Source organism: Crocodylus siamensis, chromosome 6 (genome assembly GCF_052110815.1).
Source record: "Crocodylus siamensis isolate JL-2025a chromosome 6, ASM5211081v1, whole genome shotgun sequence".
Taxonomy (NCBI): domain Eukaryota; kingdom Metazoa; phylum Chordata; order Crocodylia; family Crocodylidae; genus Crocodylus; species Crocodylus siamensis.
In genome coordinates, this window is record NC_143400.1 from 12,366,731 (window position 1) to 12,387,638 (window position 20,908).

Below are 20,908 nucleotides of genomic sequence, written 5' to 3' on the forward strand. Positions count from 1 at the left end.
CTCCCTCCACCCTCTTTTCCCCCGGGTAGGGGCGGAAGCGGAAGCGGCGATCAAGATGGCGGCAGCGGCGGGGAGAGCCGGGGAGTCCCGGCGGGCGAGAGGAGGAGGAGCCCCGGGGGGCGGCGGGGCGCTGCTCCGCGGGATCCTGCTCTGTGTGGCGGCCTCGGGTGAGTCTCGCTGAGGTGACCCCCGGTGATCCCCCCCATGACTCTTCCGTGACCCCTGCGAGGGGCCAGCGTCCTTGTGTGGTCGCGTGTCGGCCGCTGGGGCTCGCTGCGGCCGCGCGTCTCGACCCCGGAGAGCGGGTGGCAAGAGCATACGAAAGGGTCACGCATCGGAAATGGATTCGCCTCGACAGGAGAATCCCGCGGGAGACCTGCTCCGTTTCGTTTCGTCAAAACCGTTTCACAGTTTTGATGACGTTTCGCCCAATAGGCTGCGATGGGGAAGTGTGAAACTGCCTATAACTCTGACAATTCGTGCTTGATTCGGCTGAAACTTGGAGGGATGGTAGCCTCCACTAAGGCCACGAAACCTGCCAGCTTTCAAGGAGATCGGTGCAGGGGTTTCTGGGAAACTGCACCTCAGGCTGCTGACAAGCGAAGCTCATAGTCGAGGGTGACAGAAAGCAGGGCAGTTCAAACAACGCTGCTGCTTATGCTGTTTTTCCATCCCTCCCCCAGAGCACCGGGATTGAACGGACCTTGGAGCAGAACCACAGTCACTGGCCAGCTCCACAGTCAATATGAGAGCAATCCTTCTCCCCATCTTCCCTTCTGTCTCTTTACTTTCAGCTTCCTTGCCAGCGAGCCCAGCTTCAGCTTCGAAACTGGAAATGGTTCGACTGCTCTCTTTTCCAGGCTGCTTCGAAGCTTTCGTCTCATTTCAATTTTGCTGTTTCAAGCTTGAAATGAGTCAAAACAGCCTTGAAACAAAACAGCCAGTGAAACTTTGCCCAGCCCTGTGCTTGCTCCCATGCATTTCCTTCTCCCTGACTGGGGTGGATCTGCGTGCTTTTAAAGTCAATCGCATGATTTTTGCTGATACAAAGCAAAAGTGGCAGACTAGCCGACATGTTTAATGTGGCTCCAAGTGGGTTTCTAGATGCTGTTGCTAAACATTATAAAGCAGACAGGCAATGCATTGACATTTTAAAGAGTATGCCAGAGGCAAGGGTTTTGAGGGGTTATCTCTTTTATTGGACCAACTGCATGGTTGGGATAAAGCTAGACAAGCTTTTGAATGCAAGAAGTTCTTCATATGGTCAAAATATACAGAAGATGCAAAGGCTTGGTGAAAGGTGGATTCTCACCGCTCCTGTATCAGGAAGGTCATTGTAAAGAGGTGATCAGCTTGCAACTCAACCTGAGACCCAGCTGCAGGGAGTCGGTAGTGAAGAGCCTGCTTGGCTGGGAGCAGCTATAAAGGATAACCAGGAAGTGAAGGTGGGGCTAGAGAGGGTGTTAAGAGCTCGAGGAGCAAAGAGCAAGAGAGAGGAGGTGATGGTGCTTGTGGAAAAATACAGAGCCTGTCTCACTCCTCCCAAGGTCTAAAGGAAGGCTGCAAGTTTGGGTTTTGCCATTTGCATGCTTGCTTAGTTCGTTGATTTTCTTTTTTTTGTGGGGACAAGACTGCCCCGTGTAAAATAAACTGTCTAGAAACCTCGGACATGGTGCTGACTGGCTTTAATAAGGAAGCTGGGGAAGTGACCCACTTCCAGTCTTGATAGTAGAGAGGGAAATGTGGGCATACAAGCAATGTGACCTTATTTGGAATGTCCCACTGAAGTGAGTGGTGCAGTAAAACAGATCACCCCCCAAAAAACCTTGCCTCTGGATAAAAGAGCTCCTGACTCCCAATCCTGGTACAGTCCCCTGAAGCATTTTTTAGTCGACCCACCAGGGAAGTTGTGTTTCAGACGTGCATTTGCAGTGATCATCACGTAGTGCTCTTTACTGGGTGTTTTTTTTTTTTTTATTCCATGTGTTCTTAAATAAACCAGTCAATGTATGTTTGGTATTTTTGGGCACAGACAGAGGTAACAATTCTGTCCAAGAATGCTAAAAAATAAGCTGCTCCATCCTGTTCATCTTTAGTTTTGTTCTGCCTTTTCAGGTTCCTGTTGGGGTAATTCTGTGGAGAGGAAAATCTATATTACTTTAAATAGGACTGCCCCATGTGTTCGTCTCTTGAATGCTACTCATCAAATAGGCTGTCAGTGTAAGTATGACCAAGCACATGTCTTTAGTGGTTCTTCTACTTTAAGCTGGGAGGATGCAAGATATGGGAGACGTATGTGTACACCTTAAATGTACAGGAAATCCTCACATCGCATGTCTTTTGTGATCAGAGTTGTCCCAGAAGCAGACCCAGTTGAAAGAGTAATATACTGTAACTGTTTGCTTTAAGTATAATCATTTGGGCATCTTCCTTTTCCTCTCATCTCTCTAGGCTAGTATTTTAAAACTAGATAGGTTATAAGCTTTGTTTAGTTTTTGACTTTGTGTATATGTGTGTTTGTGAGCTGTCAAGGTTTGGCGTTTCTTAGGCTGGGAAGAGGAGGAAGACAAATAAGGAACGCTGATTTTGAAGGGTTTCCACATTGTGGCTGGTGAAAGGGCTTCCTGCCAGTTAGCATGTTGCTGATTTGTGGTTTAACATCTTGTTTCTTCAGTAGAAGCTTTGCCCCACAGTGGATCTTGTCTGCTGTGGTTAAAGGATGGAAATGCACACAGTCTAACAAATAAGCTAGTGTAGAGGGGTTCTCCAGCTCCTCCACACTGTGGGGTGAGCCATAGTTTAATTCAGACTTTCTTCTGGTCTCCTCCCTTCCAATACCCAGGAAGTGTACAGCTTTGAGGGAAATGGATTTCACTGAAACATGGCAATGTTGTGCGTGTCTCTCTGCAGCCTCTATTAATGGAGATACAGGAGTGATCCATGTGGCTGAGAAGGAGCAGGACCTGAAGTGGGTGCTTTCCGATGGACCCCATCCTCCATACATGGTCCTGCTAGAAGGGGAGCTCTTCACCAGGTAATGGGCCACTGTTAGTGTTGACAATTATTGACTCTCCTCTCCTCTAAAATGACAAACAGGGGCACTGTAATTCGGTGGCCAGAGCTCTGATTAGGACTCCAAGGAGAGATGCCTATGGTTTTTTGAGTAGCCTCAGGTGGAGTTTTGACCCAAGGGGGGTGTTTGAGTGTCAGCCTTCCCATGGCTCGTTTTATGGAGTGTTGTGCCCTTGCCACCCTCCAGAGAAGGCAGTGCTCAATATCAGTGCCTTGTTTTAAAAAGCATTTGTGCATTTGATGCGAGTTAGTACCTTGCTTGTTTGTGTTAATGCATGGTTTAGTAGTTCAAACAAAACTCATGAGCCCAGTTCTACATGCATGGAAATTTGTGAACCCTCCTTAGGGTTGCGTTTACAAGCACTGGTAGAGGCTGTGAGGAAGAGCTTCAGCATAGTCTTGAAAGAATTGTTTACATTTCAGCCTGGCTTGGTAAGGTTTTGTTTTCCACTACAGTTTGAGTTTCCATCTCTCTCTTCCTTCAGCACAGGATGTCAAAAATAGTAGTGTTTAGAGAAGAAAAGACCCTTTCCAGGGAGAGAAGCAGCATGTCAGTAACATCAATAAAATTGGTCTGTTTTGGCTCTGGTTCCTATTGTCAGATGAATGAAGTCCTTGGCCATCTCTCTTGGACTTGACATTTGAGCTGAGAGATGCAGACTCAGAAAGGACAAGAAAGTGGGTTGGGCACTGCAACTGGCAAAGTGCCCTGAGTGGGAGTGGGGAAATGACCTTCCCAAGGGGCTTGACATGTCATCTAGCTGGGTGTCAGCAGTGCAAACCATGCAAGTGCTACATCACTGATGAAGATGCACAGTCAGCTTCGTCTTTCCTTGATTTCACTTGGTGGTACCTGATCCTGGGCTGTGCCTAGGTCATGGTCCTATGCAGTATGTGGGTACTGGACATCTGGAGTTGTGCTTATTCCCTCTGGTTTCCTGTTTCCTAAAGAGTTCTTCCTGGTGTGAACTGTGAGTGGGTGATGGAGTGGATTATGTCAGCGGAGTAGGCGAGCTGTGTATTTAGTGTTCCAGAATTCCATTCCATCGCTTAACGATCGTGTGACCTCAGGGAAGTTGCTTTGTGCGGCCATGACACACAAAAAGTACAGTTCCTAGGGATGTTGCCGGTATTTCATAAATTTTTTTATTTATTTAATTATTTTTAATGAGGGTCTTTGATCCTTTCACTGTCTTCCCCTCTGAGATCGGTAGGGCATGCAGGGCTGTTTTACCCCCCACTTATTTTTTTTTCTTCCAGGGAGCTGTTGCAACAGCTGAAGGGAACCTCACGGGTTTCTGGGCTGGCTGTGGCCCTCTCCAAACCGAGCCCTTCACCAGGATTCTCCCCTGGCTTAAAATGCCCCAATGATGGGTTTGGTAAGGAAATATTTCATCCTTATGGTTGCTGGGGAAGGTAGCATTTCCTAGGTGTGTGATCAAAGTGGGAAGGAGTTCACCAATTGGTGAGTTTGGCATTTGCTGGATGCTCAGGTTAGGATTCAGGCTTGATGCACGCTCTAGGCATGAGTTGCTTGTGCTGAACTTCTTCAGAATTCAGAAGCACTGGGGTGGGAGACTTCCAGAGAGGCCTGAGCACTCCAGGAAATAACATCAGTGGTTCTGCAAAGAGATTGTAAGGTTTGGGGGGTGGGGATTGGTTTTTTTTCCCCGCTTCTGTCAGGGCTGATTTAGCTTTCCTCCTGTTTGTCTTTTGGATGACACGTAAAACTCATCCTGTCCACTCATGGTCATTAAAAGGTCTTGTGACTCTTCCTGCAGAGCTGGCATGTTAAACCCAGAGCCCTGGCCAAATTTTAGCATGCTTCACTGCCTCCTTTTATTCCCTCTACATTTTCACTGGGCACTTGTTTGATTGGTTGTTCACTATTTGTCCTAAACTGTTGCCATGTGTTGCTAACCCATGCTGTACATCCTACCTTAGAAGTGGCTGCATTTTGCTGGGTGAAGAGATTCCCTCGTTCTGTATAATCTTTACTGTGCTGTGGGGGTGCTCTGTGCTGAAAGGTGCCATGTAAATGTACAGAATTGGTTTTAGTGTGGTATTTTTGCATTTGTCATGCCCTTCACTTTATGCTGCTCATGCAGTGTTAGTGGCTGGCACCTTATAAATGCCTTAAAGGTATGTTTGTCTCATGACAGAGATCATGGAGTGCTTGCTTATATGGTTGCCTTTTGCAGTATAATGTTTCTCTGTGTGCATCTTGCACTCTCTCAGCATGTGATAAATACTCATTGTGTGCTCCTGCCAGCCTCTTGGCATGTGATGGCATTAAGTGTGTGCCTGTGTGTCATTCACTTGGCATGCTATAGCCATCTCTTCTCCTCTTGCCACATGCAGCAACCAAATCCATCTCTGCTTTTGTCAGTTGGTTTCTTAGCCTGGAACGGTGTTCTCTGTACTTACTGCTGTTCTCTCAGCAGGCCCTACCTTTCCTACAGCAGCTCTGTTCCCTCAATGAATTAGATCTGTTCATTTTTTCCCTGCTTCCAGGTGTTTATTCTAATGATTATGGCCCTCAGTATGCCCACTGCAATTGGACCGTGTGGAACCCTCTTGGAAATGGGCTTTCTTATGAGGATTTTGATTTCCCCATCTTTCTACTTGAAGATGCCAATGAGACTCAAATTATTAAGCAGGTACTGTCCTTTAGCATCTGTAAGGGGAAAGGTTAACACTGCCTATTTAAGTAGAGCTATACTTTTCCTCCCTGCTGTATCCCATGCTTATCGGAGATGTCAAATCCCAAAAACTAGTGACATTTACCAATCTTGCTATAGCAGAACAGACAGTGGATCAAGGTTAACGGGCTGTTTCTTTTTGTGAAGGGGGAAACCAATGAAAATGATATTCACTCAGGATTTAAGGGGACAACATTTACCTACTTTTGTATAGTTCTTGGACATCTTTAATAGGAATGTGGTGTGTTAAGAGAGAAGCATTGCCTGTTACGTGGAAAGGAATGTTGTCTCGCTATTTATGTTATGGTAACACATTAAAACCATACCTGAGGACACGGCCGTATTGTGCTGAGCACTATCTTTACAGTGCAAAGCAGTCCCTGCCCCAGAGAGCTTCCAGTAACAGTAAACAAGACAGACAATGAGTGGAAGGGAAAATAGGCACAGGTGGGGGAAGGAGAGAGAAATAACTTGCCTGAGATCACCCAGCTAGCCATGTGCAGAACTAGCATGAGAATCTGTCCCCCAGGTAGCAATCCACAATACCATACCATTATATAAGGACTCAATTATTTATTGTCATGTGTATCTTTATCTCAGTGCTACCGAGACCATAACCTGCCTCAAAATGGCTCCATCCCAGAGTACCCACTGTGTGCCATGCAACTTTTCTCCCACATGCATGCTGTCACCAGCACGGTCACCTGCATGAGACGCAGGACCATCCAGAGCACGTTCAGCCTCAACCCAGGTGAGTGTGCTCCAGCAGTGCAGTGTAAGGCTGGCAGTGGGAACTCCAACAGGCAGGACCACTGCCACAGCTTGTCCAATGAAAAGAGGGACATGCAACCACCACCTTGCTAAAGTATAGCTCCTGACCCTGCTCTCGCTTTCAGCATGGAATTTTCCTCTGTGGGCACTGTAGGTTGTAGCATGAAGACGGGCTATTGCCAAAACATTCCCTGCTAAAATCGGTTGTACCAGGGACCCCACATCGCAGTGTGGAAAATGACTCTTTCCCCAGTCCAGAAGTATTTAAATAGACCTGTAGTCTTCACGATCCTTGCAGGTAGTCCTTTTGGCCCTTGACTGAGTGAAATTTGGCTTTTTCTTGCATAAAGAACTCTGGTATCTCTTCTTTGCCCTGGATTTCCCCACAGCCAGAATACAGCCTTGTTGACTAGGAAGAGGCTTGCTGCTACTCTATCCTGGCAAGCTTAGTGCCAGAATCCTTGTTTGAGTCATGGTGTCTCTTCCTGTCTGATTTCTAGAAGAGTTTTGTGACCCTCTGATCGATTATAATGTGTGGAGCACCCTGAAACCCATCAATACCTCTAGCAAAATGCACCCTTCAGACGAAGTCATCATGGTTGCTGCTCGAGTACGTGGTGATGCATTGTTTTTCTTTGCCGGAGGTGGGAGGGGAAAATGCATGGAATTAGTGCCCAGTCCTTCCCATAATCTTTGTCTCCTCCTCTGAATCTGGCTAACTAGCTGTGGTCAGTAACATGATGCAGCTTGCAGCCTTTATTTAAATGGTACTTGTCTTTGCTGGTTCACCTAAGGGCTCCTAAGTTCTGTTTCTGACTCTGTCATTCTTCATGAGTTTGGACAAGTTGCTTGGTCTCCGTTTCCTGCTCATAAAATGGGGACAAACTTGATTCTCTCCCATTGAGACTAGGAGGGCATCCTTGTTGCTTAGGTCTCTATTTCTAGGGTGGTTGGAGTTGGGGTATGAAGCTTCTGGTTGGTTCTTACCAACCTGTGTCTCCCAGGTTTCTATTCTGCCAGCATCCCAGAATGCCATTGTCACAGTGGGCACACCAAGTACTTACTCCTGTTGATGCTTTCAGCTTGACAGCCATTCATTCTTCTGGAACATAGCCCCTGGGGCAGAGAGCACCGTCTCCTCCTTTGTGACCCACTTGGCTGCTGCCGAAGCCCTCCACAAACTGCCAGACATTCAGTCGTTGCCCAGGAACATCATGTTCACCTTCTTCCAGGGGGTAAGGTCATCCTTGTCACTGGTTTGCTTGTCATGGGCTATCAAGGCAAGCCCTTAGCCTTTCTATAGCAGGTCCCAAAAAAACAGGGCCCCCAGTCCTTCTGCTCCTGCCCTGCTCCAAGCTGCAAGACCCCTTCTCAAACTCTGGCCTGTACTCAACAAACAGCAAAAAGGCAAAGTTCAGAGGTGTAGGTCTCCCTCAGTTGCTCGTGAGAGAGCTGCTCTGAAGCCACCAACATCTGAGTCATGGAGTTTCTAGGGACATTGCTCTGAACTATTGTAGCTAGTTTAAAGGGTAAAATGATGTAAAGTAGCTTCTTTGCAAACCTGAAGTGTTGTAGTTCCCTTATTCCTAGGGCAGGGCTGGGACTTGAACTTCCCCTCTGTAGTAACAGCCAAAGGCACCTGTACGCTGTCCTGCCAGGATGATGAACTTGACAGACTAATAGAGGGCTTCTCGCACTGATTTCTCATCCCTGCCAATCTCCAAGCCTGTTCTCTGCCCTGCCTCTTCCCTCTCCCCATCAATCAGCATGCCTTACAGTAGCCAAGCTTTGAATCCTAAACTGAAACCAGGAAAGGCGGGATTAAAAATATATGGGCTCTCTGCAGTGAAATGCATCTTATTTCCAAGAGCACAGTGCTGGCAATGGCAGCTGCATTGAGGCAGGGTAAACTCTTGGGGGAGGGGAGAAGGGAGAGTGGACTGATGGTTAACAGCTGATGTTCCCCTCAAGGCATCGGCACTGCTGGTCTTGTTTGTGCAGCTCTGTGAAGTTGGCTCCCACTGTCCTGAGGTGTGGCCATGTGACATTCCCCATGCACCATTGCCACTATGGGGACCCATAATCAGTACCTCCTTGAGAAGGGCAGTCACAGTGCTGTGGGCTGGATGGCCCCTGGGTGTTGTACATGTGACATGAAAAGCCACAAGGTTCTGCTGCCTAGGAGTGTGGGAAAGGGGTTATTCCACTTGCTGTTTTTCAGAGAGAGTAGGAAAGCTCCTTTCTGTAGACACCTCCCCCTTCCTCTAGACACCCACCACATCCCCCAAGTTATGCCTCTTCTTCCACACCACCTTGCTCATGCTCGAGCTCTTGAACTTGCCACAAGCTTGTGGCTGATTAAATGAACCCATTCTGTCACAGGAAACCTTCGATTACATTGGCAGCTCGAGGATGGTGTACGACATGGAAAATAACAGATTTCCCATTAGGCTGGACAACATTTATGCCTTTCTGGAGCTGAGCCAGGTGTGGATTGAATTTCTCCCTCCCCACCTTTGGTGAAAATTCAGCTGTGGTTTTCCTAGCCAGCCCTTCCCCTTGTTGCTCTCCTGTTTCTGCTTCCTGTCTTTACCCTGTTATTTCTATCCTATTTCACAATCACTATAACACCCACCCTCTCTCTGATTCCCTTGGGCTGTGTGGGGTTGGAATTGGTGGGTTCCTCCATACCAACTCTTCATTTAGATCTGTGTGTTAATGGGCAGCTCTTTTTCTTGCAGGTGGCTTTAAGGAACAACTCTGTTCTGTGGGTGCACACAGACCCCATCTCTCAGAAGAATGAATCTGTTCAGTTGCGGGTAATGCAAGATGATTTGAGTCTCCCATCCAAGCCCACCCAGCCCTGATCCTGCTTGAGATCTGATGTGAACCCAGTTCAGGGTGGTTCAGCTGCCCCCTATAGCCAAAGTTGGATTTCAAGCTCTAGAACATCGCTGTTTTTTCCTTATCTCCTTTAAGGTTAAAAACCTTGTGGAAGCTCTGACCAGAAGCAGCATGGATGCAAATGTGACTTTGCAGGAGGTCAGTCAGTCTCAGCCTCTCCCCCCTTCATCCTTCCAGCGCTTCCTGAGGGCCAGGAACATCCCAGGGGTAGTGCTAGCTGATCACCGCACATCCTTCCACAACAGGTACATACCCATCCTGGGGAGTCTGCAATGGAGAATTGTTGGGTTTGGGTAGTTTGTGACTTGCTTCTGGTCTGGAGCTTAAAGTCCAGCAGACAAATAAAATCTCAGCTTTGAAGCTTCAGCCTCAGAAACTGCTGATTGCTCCAAAGCAGATGCCGTGCAGGCAGCAGCAACCCCTTCCTATCGCCCTGCTGACATGCCAAAGCCTGGACCTGGACACCAAAGAAGAGCTTCGGTGTCCATGGTCTGCTTGCTCTTTAGCTCAGGGATGAATCTGGCAGTGAGGGCACTGGTTGTGATGTGGACACCTGTTCACTAGGAACTGGAATGACTTGTCGCCCCCCCCCCGCACGCGCAGACCACGCACGCCTTTCCGCACCTCATGCCACAGTGGCCACCAGACAGCTGCACCTTTCAGTCCAAACACGGTACTAGATTTGAAAGGGCAAGTCAGAATGTGGCCAGTAGTATCCCAGAGATTGGAGCAGATGTTCTTGAGTGCCTACAACTCTGGGGTCCAAACAAAAGAGCTTAAATGTTGGAGCTGCCGAGCAGCTGAGTCCAGCCACATTGGCAAAAAGGGATTCACGTGGAACTTAGAGCTGGACCCTGGTCTCTGGCCCTGTGTGCTAAACTGCAGACTCTGCCTGGCCAGCTCATTTCTAATGTAAGAATTCCCAGGATCCAAGGAATTATACTGGTACCCCGAAAGCTATCAGATAAACCCAAGCACTTGATCTTCTTTCCAGAGTAGGGAAGCCAGTACATAGGGATTCTCATTGAATCCAGCAAGTTCCCCCATTGGCCTGGGGCCCCCTTCCTCTGCAATACAGACAGAGGCCTTCCCCAGCTTACTGAGAGCATTGTGGTATCACCAGCAAACAGGGAGGGAAGCCTTTGGAGAAGACCATGAAAGCTTGACACAAGGCGAAGTCTTTCTGGCCCCACAGGCCAAACTCTCTGCATGTGAGTGCAGCCAGCAGAGGGCAGCCCAGCCTCCTGAAATATGGGCTGTGGGGTGTGCAGTGTCATATAGAGATGTTGTAGGGGGGAGGCTGTGGGAAGGTGGGGGAGAGAGGGACAGAAGGGAGTAGAGAAGCAAACGCATGCCATGTAATTGAACAGGCGCAACATAATTATTCTGACAACCGAAAGAAATCCAGTTTTGTATAGAAAATGTTCCCTGCAGCTGGCTGCAAGCCAGAGGTGAGCAAATGGCAACTGAGCGTGCCCGAGCCTCATCTGCTTTTCCAGAAGCTGCTTTTTTTTTTTTTTAATACATCTTTCTATTTGTGGTGGCAGGAAGCCACAGGCATTGGAAAACACTTCCATTTGCCCCCCACCTCCCCAAATGCGCTGCAGAGTGTGACACAAGGGTCCTCTCCTCTCTCTGGGTCTGGAAGGGAGAGGAGGGATCCCTTTCAGGTTGCCTTTTCCCCCCTCCCTCTGATCTCTGTCATGCAGTCTCCATAGACAGCATGGGAAAACAACCCATTTACAGACCCAAGTGCCCTGCTGCTCTGGGGATCCTGGAGGGTTTGGGGCAGGGGCAGTACCTCTTGCTCTGCTGACTGTCCCTCAGTCTCACAGAATGGTGTTGAATGGTCCCATCCAACCTGGAACCACAGCATGTTGTGCTGGGCTTTGCGCCCAGACCTCAGTTCAGCTGTGCACTGCTGCAGATGTCTTGATGCAAGACTGTCACCAAGTGAACTTGGATTCTCATTCTGCTCCATGTAGGAGAGTCTGGTAGAGGAGGGAACTGAGAACAAGGGGCTTTGTCTCTAATCGATGTAGCACTGAGCAGGGCCGTTTCCCTGCTCCGTGCCTCAGTTTCTCCATCGCCTGATGGATGGGATAATGCCTGTCTGGCTGAGGGCTAGTCCCTGCTTGTAAATTGCTTTGAGATCCTCAGATGGGAGAAGCTGCAGAAGGGCCAAGTTAATTATAAAGCCTCATTAAATGGTTTAAGGAGCGTGTGGGAGGCCAACACTGGCAGGGCTGTGACTCTTCTCCCAGGAGACACTCCCGCTCGCCGCTTCAGGCACAGACTGAATTGAATTCCATGCCCTGTGGTTTCTTTCCGCCCCCTTCCCCAATCCCGTTTGCATTCTTCTTTCAGATATTACCAGAGCGTGTACGACACTCCAGAGAACATCCTGATGGACTACCCTGCAGGGCTTAGCCCCGAGGAGGCTCTGACCTATGTCACAGACACAGCTAAGGTTCCTGAGGAACATTTTCCTTTGTCCATTGCAAGGCAGCAAAATGAGGCCTGTGGGTTGGGCAGGGTGCATGTGGCAAAGGTGGTTTCTCCGTCCGTTGCCGAGGGCTCGGGTGCTATATATCGCTATGGTGGCATTAGCTGCTGAGATGCTAGCAGGCTGTAAGCGCTTTGATGGATGTGTGGGTATTGGCGGGCTTTCCTTCCCTGTTGCACTGGGCCTGCCTATCTTGATTAACATGGAGCCCTCTTCTCTTGCAGTCCCTGGCAGAAGTAGCCACAGTGGTGGCCCGTGCTCTCTACCAGCTTGCAGGGGGGAACAGCAGCACCTCCGCTATTCAGGCAGCTCCAGAAACGGTATGAGCAGATGGAATTCAGGCCCTGGCATCCATGCTGAGCTCTCACGTATTTCCCTTCTGTCTCTGTTTATATATGTTTACACAGCATGCTGTCCTGTCTGTCTCCACGGGTGCTTGCCTCCCCCTCTCACTTTCCCCAGCATCACCAAATGAATAACATGTTACCCTTCCATCAGGATCCCAGTGTCCTACAAATGCTTGGCCCCCACATAGCCCACAACAAGACAGAGCAGAGCTAATCCTCATTCTGCAGAGCAGGCAAGGGAAACCAGGGCACATATGCAGTGCCCTGGCCTAAACCATGCAAGGAGTCAGTGGCAGAGGTGGAGATAAAGCCCAAGAATCATGAATCCAAACCTTATGCTTCAGCTACTAGATCACACTGCCTCCCAGAACTGCACAAGGAACACAGACATGCCCTGGCTCCAAGCTCAGTGCTTTGAGCCAGTGGAAGTACGTCCTAATTCATCTTCTGCAGCTGAATACTGAGAAGACAAATGTTGCTGCATTGAGGTCCTCTGTTTTCTCCTCTTGCTGATCTCTCCTTTCATGTTATTGGACTAATGAACCAATCTCACTCTTGCTTCCAGGTCTCCCAGATGCTCTATGGGTTTCTGATTAAAGCCAATAACTCTTGGTTCCAGTCCATCATTAAACAAGACATGAAAAGCATCATGGGTAAGCAATACAAGGGGAAGTATCTGGGGCTGCTGAGTCCTTTCTGTGTCACCTGGCAGTTTTATGGGGCTCTCTAGTAACACCTTTTGCTTCTGGTGTGCCCTGTGCCAATCCCACTTCTCTCTGCCTGTACTAGTTGACAGCGTTCCTCAGCACTACATCGCTGTTAACAGCCCAGTGAACACCACCCAACTGGTGCAGTCGGTCCTGGTCAACCTCACAGGTACCGTTGTCAACTTCACCAAGGAGGAGTGCCAGAACCCTGAAAAAATGTCCATCCCTGAGAAGGAGGTAAGTGAAGTAAAATTGAGGGTGTTGGGGGTGGGAACAGGAGCACTGAGCAAGTGAATTCCACTGATCTCTCTCAGACCTCTCTGTCCTATATTCACCCTGTTGAAGAAGGTTGAATGAAGGAAAAAGAGCCCTCGTCCTTAAGACACAGAGAGAAGTGGAAAGGTATTGCCAACAGAGAGGCCCTGCCAGCTGCACCACTGCCTGAGAATGGAAATGGAAATACTCCTCTGGGCTGAGTGAAACTTGAATGCATCAGTCTGAGGGTGATGGCTGGTTTTCAGTGACCTTCTTACAGTCAGTTAAGCTCTTCCCTGTCCAAGGCAATGAGTGTGGTTTCAACCCAAAATGCTCACTGGGATTCTCTTTCTGTGCCCTGCTCTAACTCCCCTGTACTCTCTTTACAGCTATATGAATATTCCTGGGTGCAGGGTCCTAGAGACCCAAACTCAACCTCACGGATCCCCTTCTGCGTCCGGTCAACTGTCCACCTAAGCAAAGCCCTCTCTCCTGCCTTCGAGCTGAAGCAGTGGGGCTCCACAGAGTACTCCACATGGACAGAGAGTCGCTGGAAGGACATCCGGGCCCGGATATTTCTTGTAGCCAGCAGGGAACTAGAGGTGAGATGGAACATGTCTGTCAGAAAATACCTCAGAAAAACTCTGAAAAATAGGCAAAGTTGTCGTGGCTTGTGGTAGCGCCTCCTGGCAAACTTTGCATGAAACAGTTAGCTGTCACAGCACCTTGTGCTATCAACCAGAGTGGGAGTTGGTCAACTCTTGAGAGCTCATAGATGATCCTCTTCCTCTCAAGTCATTGTGCTGCTTGCTATAGATTGTCTTTTTGGGGATAGGACACAAATCTAGACGTCTCAAGGATTTTTCTGGGTTGGTTAAAGAGCCTGTGACACTTTGCAAGGTTCAAGGGATTGACTTCAGTGTCCAATAAAATTCCAGCTTGATTCCTTAGCTTTCCCTTTGTAGTTCTAGCTGTAGTTGTTCAGTGATGCTGTGCACTATGGAACTTCTTGTGTATTCCACCCCAGTTTAAACTGAAGATCAGTGCTGTCTATCATGCATGTTGGGTTAAGTGCAGAAAACACCCTGGGATTCTATGGATGAACAGGACATTGCAAACAACACAATATTCTACAAATTAATGTGGACTTTCCAAAACTCATGGAGGGGGGAATGTCCTTAGTGTATTTACTTGTGGAGCACAGTTCCACAGAGACACCTAGTCCTTGTAAAGACAAAGACTCTAGCCTACAGGGTGGAGGAAAACCTCTGCAAGAAGTAAATGGTTGAAGTGCTGTTGTTTGGATGCACAGCCGGGCTGGAAAGGCTCCACACCCCCTTGAGATCTTATTCCTAATTGCGGCAACTGGAATGTTGACATGATCTCCCTCCTAATGACATGTGAGCCTGTGACTTAAAGACCATGTTATGTGTATGCACAAAGCAGCAGAAAGGGGAGTCTTGGCTCAACCTTTTAAAGAAGGAATTGGAAGGAATTTCTGGTCTTTTTAAGGCTGCAAAATCAAGCTCTGACATTTTTAATGGAATGTACTTTGATTCCCACCCACCCCCATGAGCTGCTTTGCTGCCTTGGCAGCTTGATCAGTGGGATCAATCACAGAGATAGTCACATGTTTGAGGTGAAAGTAGAGACTTGCATCTCCTCTCAATTTCTTGACATCATCTTCAGTCAGATAAAATTCGTTCTGCAGTTGTCGCTTTGTTACTTGAAGGCTTGTGTGTCAGCAAAGTAAGGGTTACCTTTGAGAGAGCTCTAAAACTGTGCAACTCACTGATAAAATGGAACAGCCAGAGTTAGAGCTAGCATTCAAGATGCTCTTGGGCTGAGACCCCTCAGGTTCTTGGGCATTGTCAAGGAACTGATTCAAGCATGAGATGATCCCATTTCTGTCCACTACCGGGTTCCTTACCCTCTCCTCTGAAGTAGCGAATGCTGACTGCTGCTGAAGATGGGGATCTGATCTAGTCTGTAGTGGAGATGACAGTCTCTGACCCAAAGAGATTATCATCTCCTTGCATGCCCCTTGTGTAATGCTTTGGGTCATTTCCTTCGTGGTCACCTCTAGCAGGCACATGGGTTCAATGCAAACCCTTGGCCACAATGCAGAGGCAACCACCACTGTTTCACATACTGATACATGCCTGTCCTTTCTCACCCCCTCCTAGATCATCACACTGGTGGTGGGCATAGCCATTCTCGTCTTCTCGCTCCTCGCAACCTACTTCATCAATGCCAAAGCAGACGTGCTCTTCAGCAGCCCACCGGACCCTGGGGCCATGGCTTATTGAGGCTGTTCCTCTGGGGTGTGGAGCCCCAGCATTCATACTACAACTATACTGACTAGATCTACACTGGAATAGCCCTCTTGCCTAAGGGGGACACAGATGGATCACTACTCCACAGTCTCCAGGGTGAGCTTGAGAACCAAGGCCCTCACAGAAAAAACTCGTCCCTAAGAAAACTGTGCTGGCCAAGCCCTAAAGAAATCATGGCTGCTTCGGGTTTTAGGAACTTTTTTTTTTTCATTTGTCCTCTCTTCTGGGCAACTCAAAAGGATCTAATGCTGCTTGGACCAAGCTGCTGTGGGTATGTTTCCAAAGTGAGGACAGGTGTGAAATATGAAGGAAACCTCTCTGATGTATATGGACAGCAGACTTCTGTGGCTTCCTGAGATCCCTGACTGCCCCTCTGCTTCTGGAAGAATTGTCCAGGAGTTGCTGTGAATCTGTGTATACTACAATGCAAGCAGGGGAAGAGATACTGAACAATTAGATGAGAGATGTACTTTTTTTTTTTTTTTCAATAGTGCAATATTTCAGGGTGGGACTTGTACATATATAAATAGCTTGGTTTAATTAAAAAAGAATTGCCACTTACAAATTAACCCCTTTGCTTGTGTTGTCTTAATTGCAGCTCATAGGACCAAAGGGCTCTTGGGAATGGAATCTGTTCGGTGTTGCCATAGTGGCTGCTCATGGGGAAAATTGAACTTATCTTTTCCTTGCAACAAAACTTTCCTTTCTTAGTGAAATAGGGCTGGAGCTGACTTACCTTGTTTGTCTTGTCCAGTGCAACTCAAAGCTCTTTGAGACGGGCTTCTCTGTGCATACGGGCTACGCTCAGGTCACTAATTATATCTGTAACACATGAATACGAATGAGCAAACTGCGCCTGAATCAATGGCACTGCTTAGTCCCATGCAGGATTGGGCACTTATGGCTGGCACCTGGGGCTGTTTTGACTCTAGGAGACCCAGCCACCAAACTGCCCTATTTTTTCACTGCATCGGATTTATTTCCTTCAGTATTCCTGATCAGAGCCCAGCCTATGATGGCTATGTTCAAAGGGAACAGCTCGGAGCTAGGCAGCCCGGAGGCAGACGTCATCTCCTCCTCCTCCCCAGGGGCCAGCCAGCCTCTCTGCTTTGTTTTTAACAGTCTGTTTTGAGTTGTCCATCTGAGTCTTGAAGTAACCAGGGCTGGGGTCTTTGTGTGCTTCCTTTGAGGAGACTATAGTTGAAGCTGGTCCTGCTTGGAGCGCAGGGTTGGACTAAATGATCTGAGGTCCCTTCCTACCCTCATTTTCTATGATTCTCCTTACCACTGCCTCTCCTTCAGGAAGCCATTCCCCAAACTCAGAGCAGTGTACCCTTGCCTGGTTTCTTCTCCTTGCTCCTATTGGAAGCGATGAAACCCTGCCAGTGTCAGGTCAGGTGGAGGCCCCCTCTGCATCGTTACTGCCAAACCCTTTGCCCATCTAACATCTGACCCATCCCAGTTCTTCTAGAATCACACCAACGTGCCCAGGATGGTTCCAGTTGCATCATATTGCAGAAATAACCTGTGCTAGTGATACAGGGGGCTTGAAAAGATGTTCTTATCTTACTTTCCGTTTCCTAAAATGGTGTTTTCCTAAAGATTGGCAAAGACCTTCATTTCACTCGGAACAAATTATTTTAAGATCTCTGGATGAAGGGTGCTACCCAAGGGCCAGTTGGAATGACTGCTGCAGCTTGTCGTCAAACCGTGTCAATACAAACAGGACTTCAGCCCCTTTTTTAATTTTAGAGAGGTCTTTTTCATTTCCCTCCAGACCCAGCTTTAGTGTGTTTGCTGTTTTTTCTGAAGGTTACCGGCTGGCTTTTCTTCCCCCTCTCCTTGGTATTTATCCGTGTGCGAATAGAGAAATAAACCTTCCCCCAACCACCACCACCACCCCCTGTTCGTCAGTCCCAGCTTTTTGTTCCGCAGCCGATCGCTGGCGAGGCTAACAAACAGCTGCCTCTGTTGTCTGTGCCTACACCACTCCTTGGATAGCCAACAGGTCTCCCCGCGGACAGAGCAGTAAGCAACCCTCCTATCACTGGCTGACAAAGGGAGCGGAGAAGCAAGGGGCCAGGCAGGAAACCAGAGCAGCAGAGACACATTTTCACGCTGCTGCCAATGCTGGAAAACACCAAAAGTCTTTGCTTGACTGTCAGCCCAAAACTGACTCTGAGCTTGGGATTTCGGAGTCCCTCCCGAGCCCTCCGTGCCAGCAGTCTCCCCTTGCCGTGAGCGAGGAAATGGCCCTCCCAGTGCTCCTCCTGCAGTTCTGCCATGGGCTGGGACTAGTTCAGTGATTTGGGTTCCCAGCTTGCCCTGTTGGGGTAAGAGTCCTTTCTCTTTGGAGAGTCAAGTCTGGATGTTGGGTTTGGGGCAGGCGGGCAGGACTGCAGTTCTCCTGACAGCTCTAGGGAATTACAAAATTCGCCTCGGCATCCCCTGGTTTCTATTCTTGGTTCTGAACAAATTTGGTGATGAGTGACTCTCCCTCTCCCTGCCTCAGCTTGCTTATATGCAAAGCAAAGGTGATGTCCTACTTTGCAGGAGCACTGAGACTTCTTCAAACAGCCCCTGAGATCTTGGCATGGGCAGAGTTTAATGGACAGCTGGGGCAGGGAGCTGCCTTGGAGAACAAAATCTTGCCTTGATCCACCAGCAGGATACTGCTCCTGGTTGTTAAGGGATGGGGTTTCTGTGACCCATCCAGTCCTTTAATCTCAGCAAAGGGACCAAATGCCAGGCATGGGTTTGGGGCACAAACTCCCACCCCTGGCACCAGGACAGAGATGTTATATCCCTGTAAGAGCAGCCGTGATGAGCCCTGTCTCGAGTCACAGCAGTGCTAGAAAGGCTCATTCACTGGTCCCCCAAGCCATCCCCTCCCCACCTTGCATCTTGCATGCCTCCAGAAGAGGCTTAATCCTGCCTTGACCAGCTCGTCCCTTGCTCAGCCTCCCAGTGGTGTGCTTATAAAAGCAGCTGCCATCAGGGCTTTGGGCTCCGGCCCCGGCTGCCCGTTCAGCAGGAGCGACAGCGGTCCTCAGCTGTGCGAATGGAAAAGTTTACAACTCCCCTGATGCGCTTCCTCCATCGTTCCCGTGATTATATGCATTAATTAGAGCATTCCTAATGCTAATAAGCAACGGTGGATAAATGCCTTCTTGGTACCTGATTGCAGCGCTCGTTCTGTTTGTGGAGGGAGGGACATTGCTCAAGTGTCGCCATATGCTTTGATTTCCTCTTTCTCTGGACAGGAAAGAGAATTATAGAAAGTAAGTGTGGGAATGGACTTCAGGAGGTCACATCTAGTCCAAACCCCTACTCAAAGCAGGACCAACCCTAACTACATCATCCCAGCCAAGGCTTTGTTGAGCTGGGTCTTAAAAAAAACCTCCACAGATGGAGCATCCACCATTGAAGCGAGGGGGCTTGTGTCATCCTGGGGCAAACACTTGAGTGTTGTGTTCAGGCAGTGCTAGGCTTTTCTTGGCACATCTCAAAGCACTGAAAGGAGGGGCTCCCTCTTTTCCCTCACTTTACAGCTGGGGAGATGGGCATAGAGAAGGGAAGCAGCTTGATGGTCCCAGGACAGAAAGGACTGAGCAGGGTGGCAGCACCCACGGGCCCAGTCCTTGCTGTGTCTGCAGTCATGTGCATGGTGGCCTTCTCTGTATAGGATGAAAAGCACTGTGGTCTCCCCAGCAGATAAAGCCATAGAAGGTAGAGACTGGGGCAAGCATAAAGAAGCAGGGTTGGGAATATACCCTGGAGCTCCTGAGTCCCAGGCCTCTTCCTTAATAAGCAGACCTTGTCCACCTGGTTTCTTCCCCTAACTTGCACTCAGGAGGCCAAAAGGCTGGACCTTATGCTGGGGCTGGCGGCATTCAGTGGCGCTGCAAAGCCTGCATTGCCTTGCTGCCGGCGGATGACGCGGGCCGGAGAATTCCCCTGCTCGGAGCCTGTTTGCTTTGATAATTAGGCAAGGCGGTGAGGGATGTTATGAAAAACACGTGGAAGGTAAATAACTTCCCTGCAGTGGCCGCCTGGGCCATCCAGTTGCGCCGCAGACAACCCGGCGCTGTGGGGCCAGGGCGAGATTCCCTGGCCCTTTCTCTGTCTAGCACGGGGAGGCTGGGGCTGGCCTCCTTCTGCTCCCGGCACAGCTGCAGGATGGTGCAGTTCAGACTGGTCCATTTCTAGGGACCCACTGTTTCCTCCGGCACGGGCACGATCCCCATGCCCAGCATAGAAGAGCTCTGGCTCATCTAGCCCCTGCCCCCTGCTTGCAAGTGGGGCCAGGCTGCTGCTTTCCCTGTTGATCCAACCAAGCCCCACTGAGCTGCAATGGGCAGTAGCAAACCGCTGCCACTAATCATCCTCGAGCATGGGGCACATCGCCCTGTGTCTGCAGGGCTCGGTTTCCCCCAGGCAGAACAAACTGACCCCCGCTTCGTTTCTCCTGCTTGGGCTCTCAGAGATGTCATCTTCCCCGGTATCCGGCATAGCAGGGCTTAATGCACCTTATTCTGAGATCTGGCCTAGCTGGCGGGGGCTGGATAGGACCTGCAGTGTTGAGCTGTGGGATGCGGGCAGCTCCACTGATGTCCTAGAAATCAAATGGGTCTGGGCAGCACAGGATGGAAACCATGGGAGGGAGAAAGCAGCAGAGGAGAAATTCACCCCCTTGGCAGGCAGCGAGGAAGCAGGGAGAAGCTGGTTTTGCAGCTCCAGGCCCAGGGGAAAGGAATGATGCAACTTCCAGCAAGCGTTACTACTGCACGGTTGGTTAAAATAAACAGGGCGCTGACGCCAGCAGCGCTGGACGCACCCCCGCAGGAGGCTGCCAGGAGGTGCTCAGGGTGCGGCTGTCTCGGCCCCCGTCTCAGGGGTAAGGAGCAGGCTGCAGGTCTGAGCTGTCCCTGGGGCAGGGGGCTGTTGGGGCTTGCTCTATGGAAGCTGCTTCAGCCTCCCCTGCACCTTGTCCTGATCCTGGGGTGACTGCTTGCCTCCCCTAAGCGGGGCAATGCTCCCCCGGCCGCTCCTACCCCCAAGGACTTTGGGTTGGGCTTCTTAGTGCCAGGACCCGGGGGCAGCCAGGCAGCTGGCATGTGCAGCTTCCCACATCCCAGCTCCCCCAGTAAGGACCCTGCCTGCCCTGTCCAGCCCCTGCCAGCATTGCCTTCCTGCTCCCTTCTCCCCCACCCACGGCCTCTGCCAGGCAGCTCGGCACAAAGCCGTGCCACCGCCTGGCTCCTGGCTCGACCTCTGCACTCAGCTGCATCCCTGGAGGCGAAGAGGT

The 20,908-nt window shown here is 49.6% G+C and overlaps 1 protein-coding gene across 1 annotated transcript; it reads left to right on the plus strand.

Annotated features, from left to right (window-relative positions):
• Positions 1-10: 10 nt before the first annotated feature.
• NCSTN (nicastrin) lies at positions 11-16,169 on the plus strand. The gene is made up of 17 exons (XM_090050464.1): positions 11-167; positions 2,116-2,220; positions 2,911-3,034; positions 4,333-4,451; positions 5,587-5,732; positions 6,375-6,525; positions 7,046-7,155; positions 7,628-7,780; positions 8,928-9,032; positions 9,287-9,364; positions 9,525-9,694; positions 11,817-11,919; positions 12,180-12,275; positions 12,868-12,955; positions 13,092-13,246; positions 13,654-13,866; positions 15,451-16,169. The coding sequence occupies exons 1-17, from the start codon at positions 56-58 to the stop codon at positions 15,571-15,573; spliced, it is 2,151 nt and encodes a 716-aa protein (XP_089906590.1). The 5' UTR covers positions 11-55; the 3' UTR covers positions 15,574-16,169.
• Positions 16,170-20,908: the final 4,739 nt, after the last annotated feature.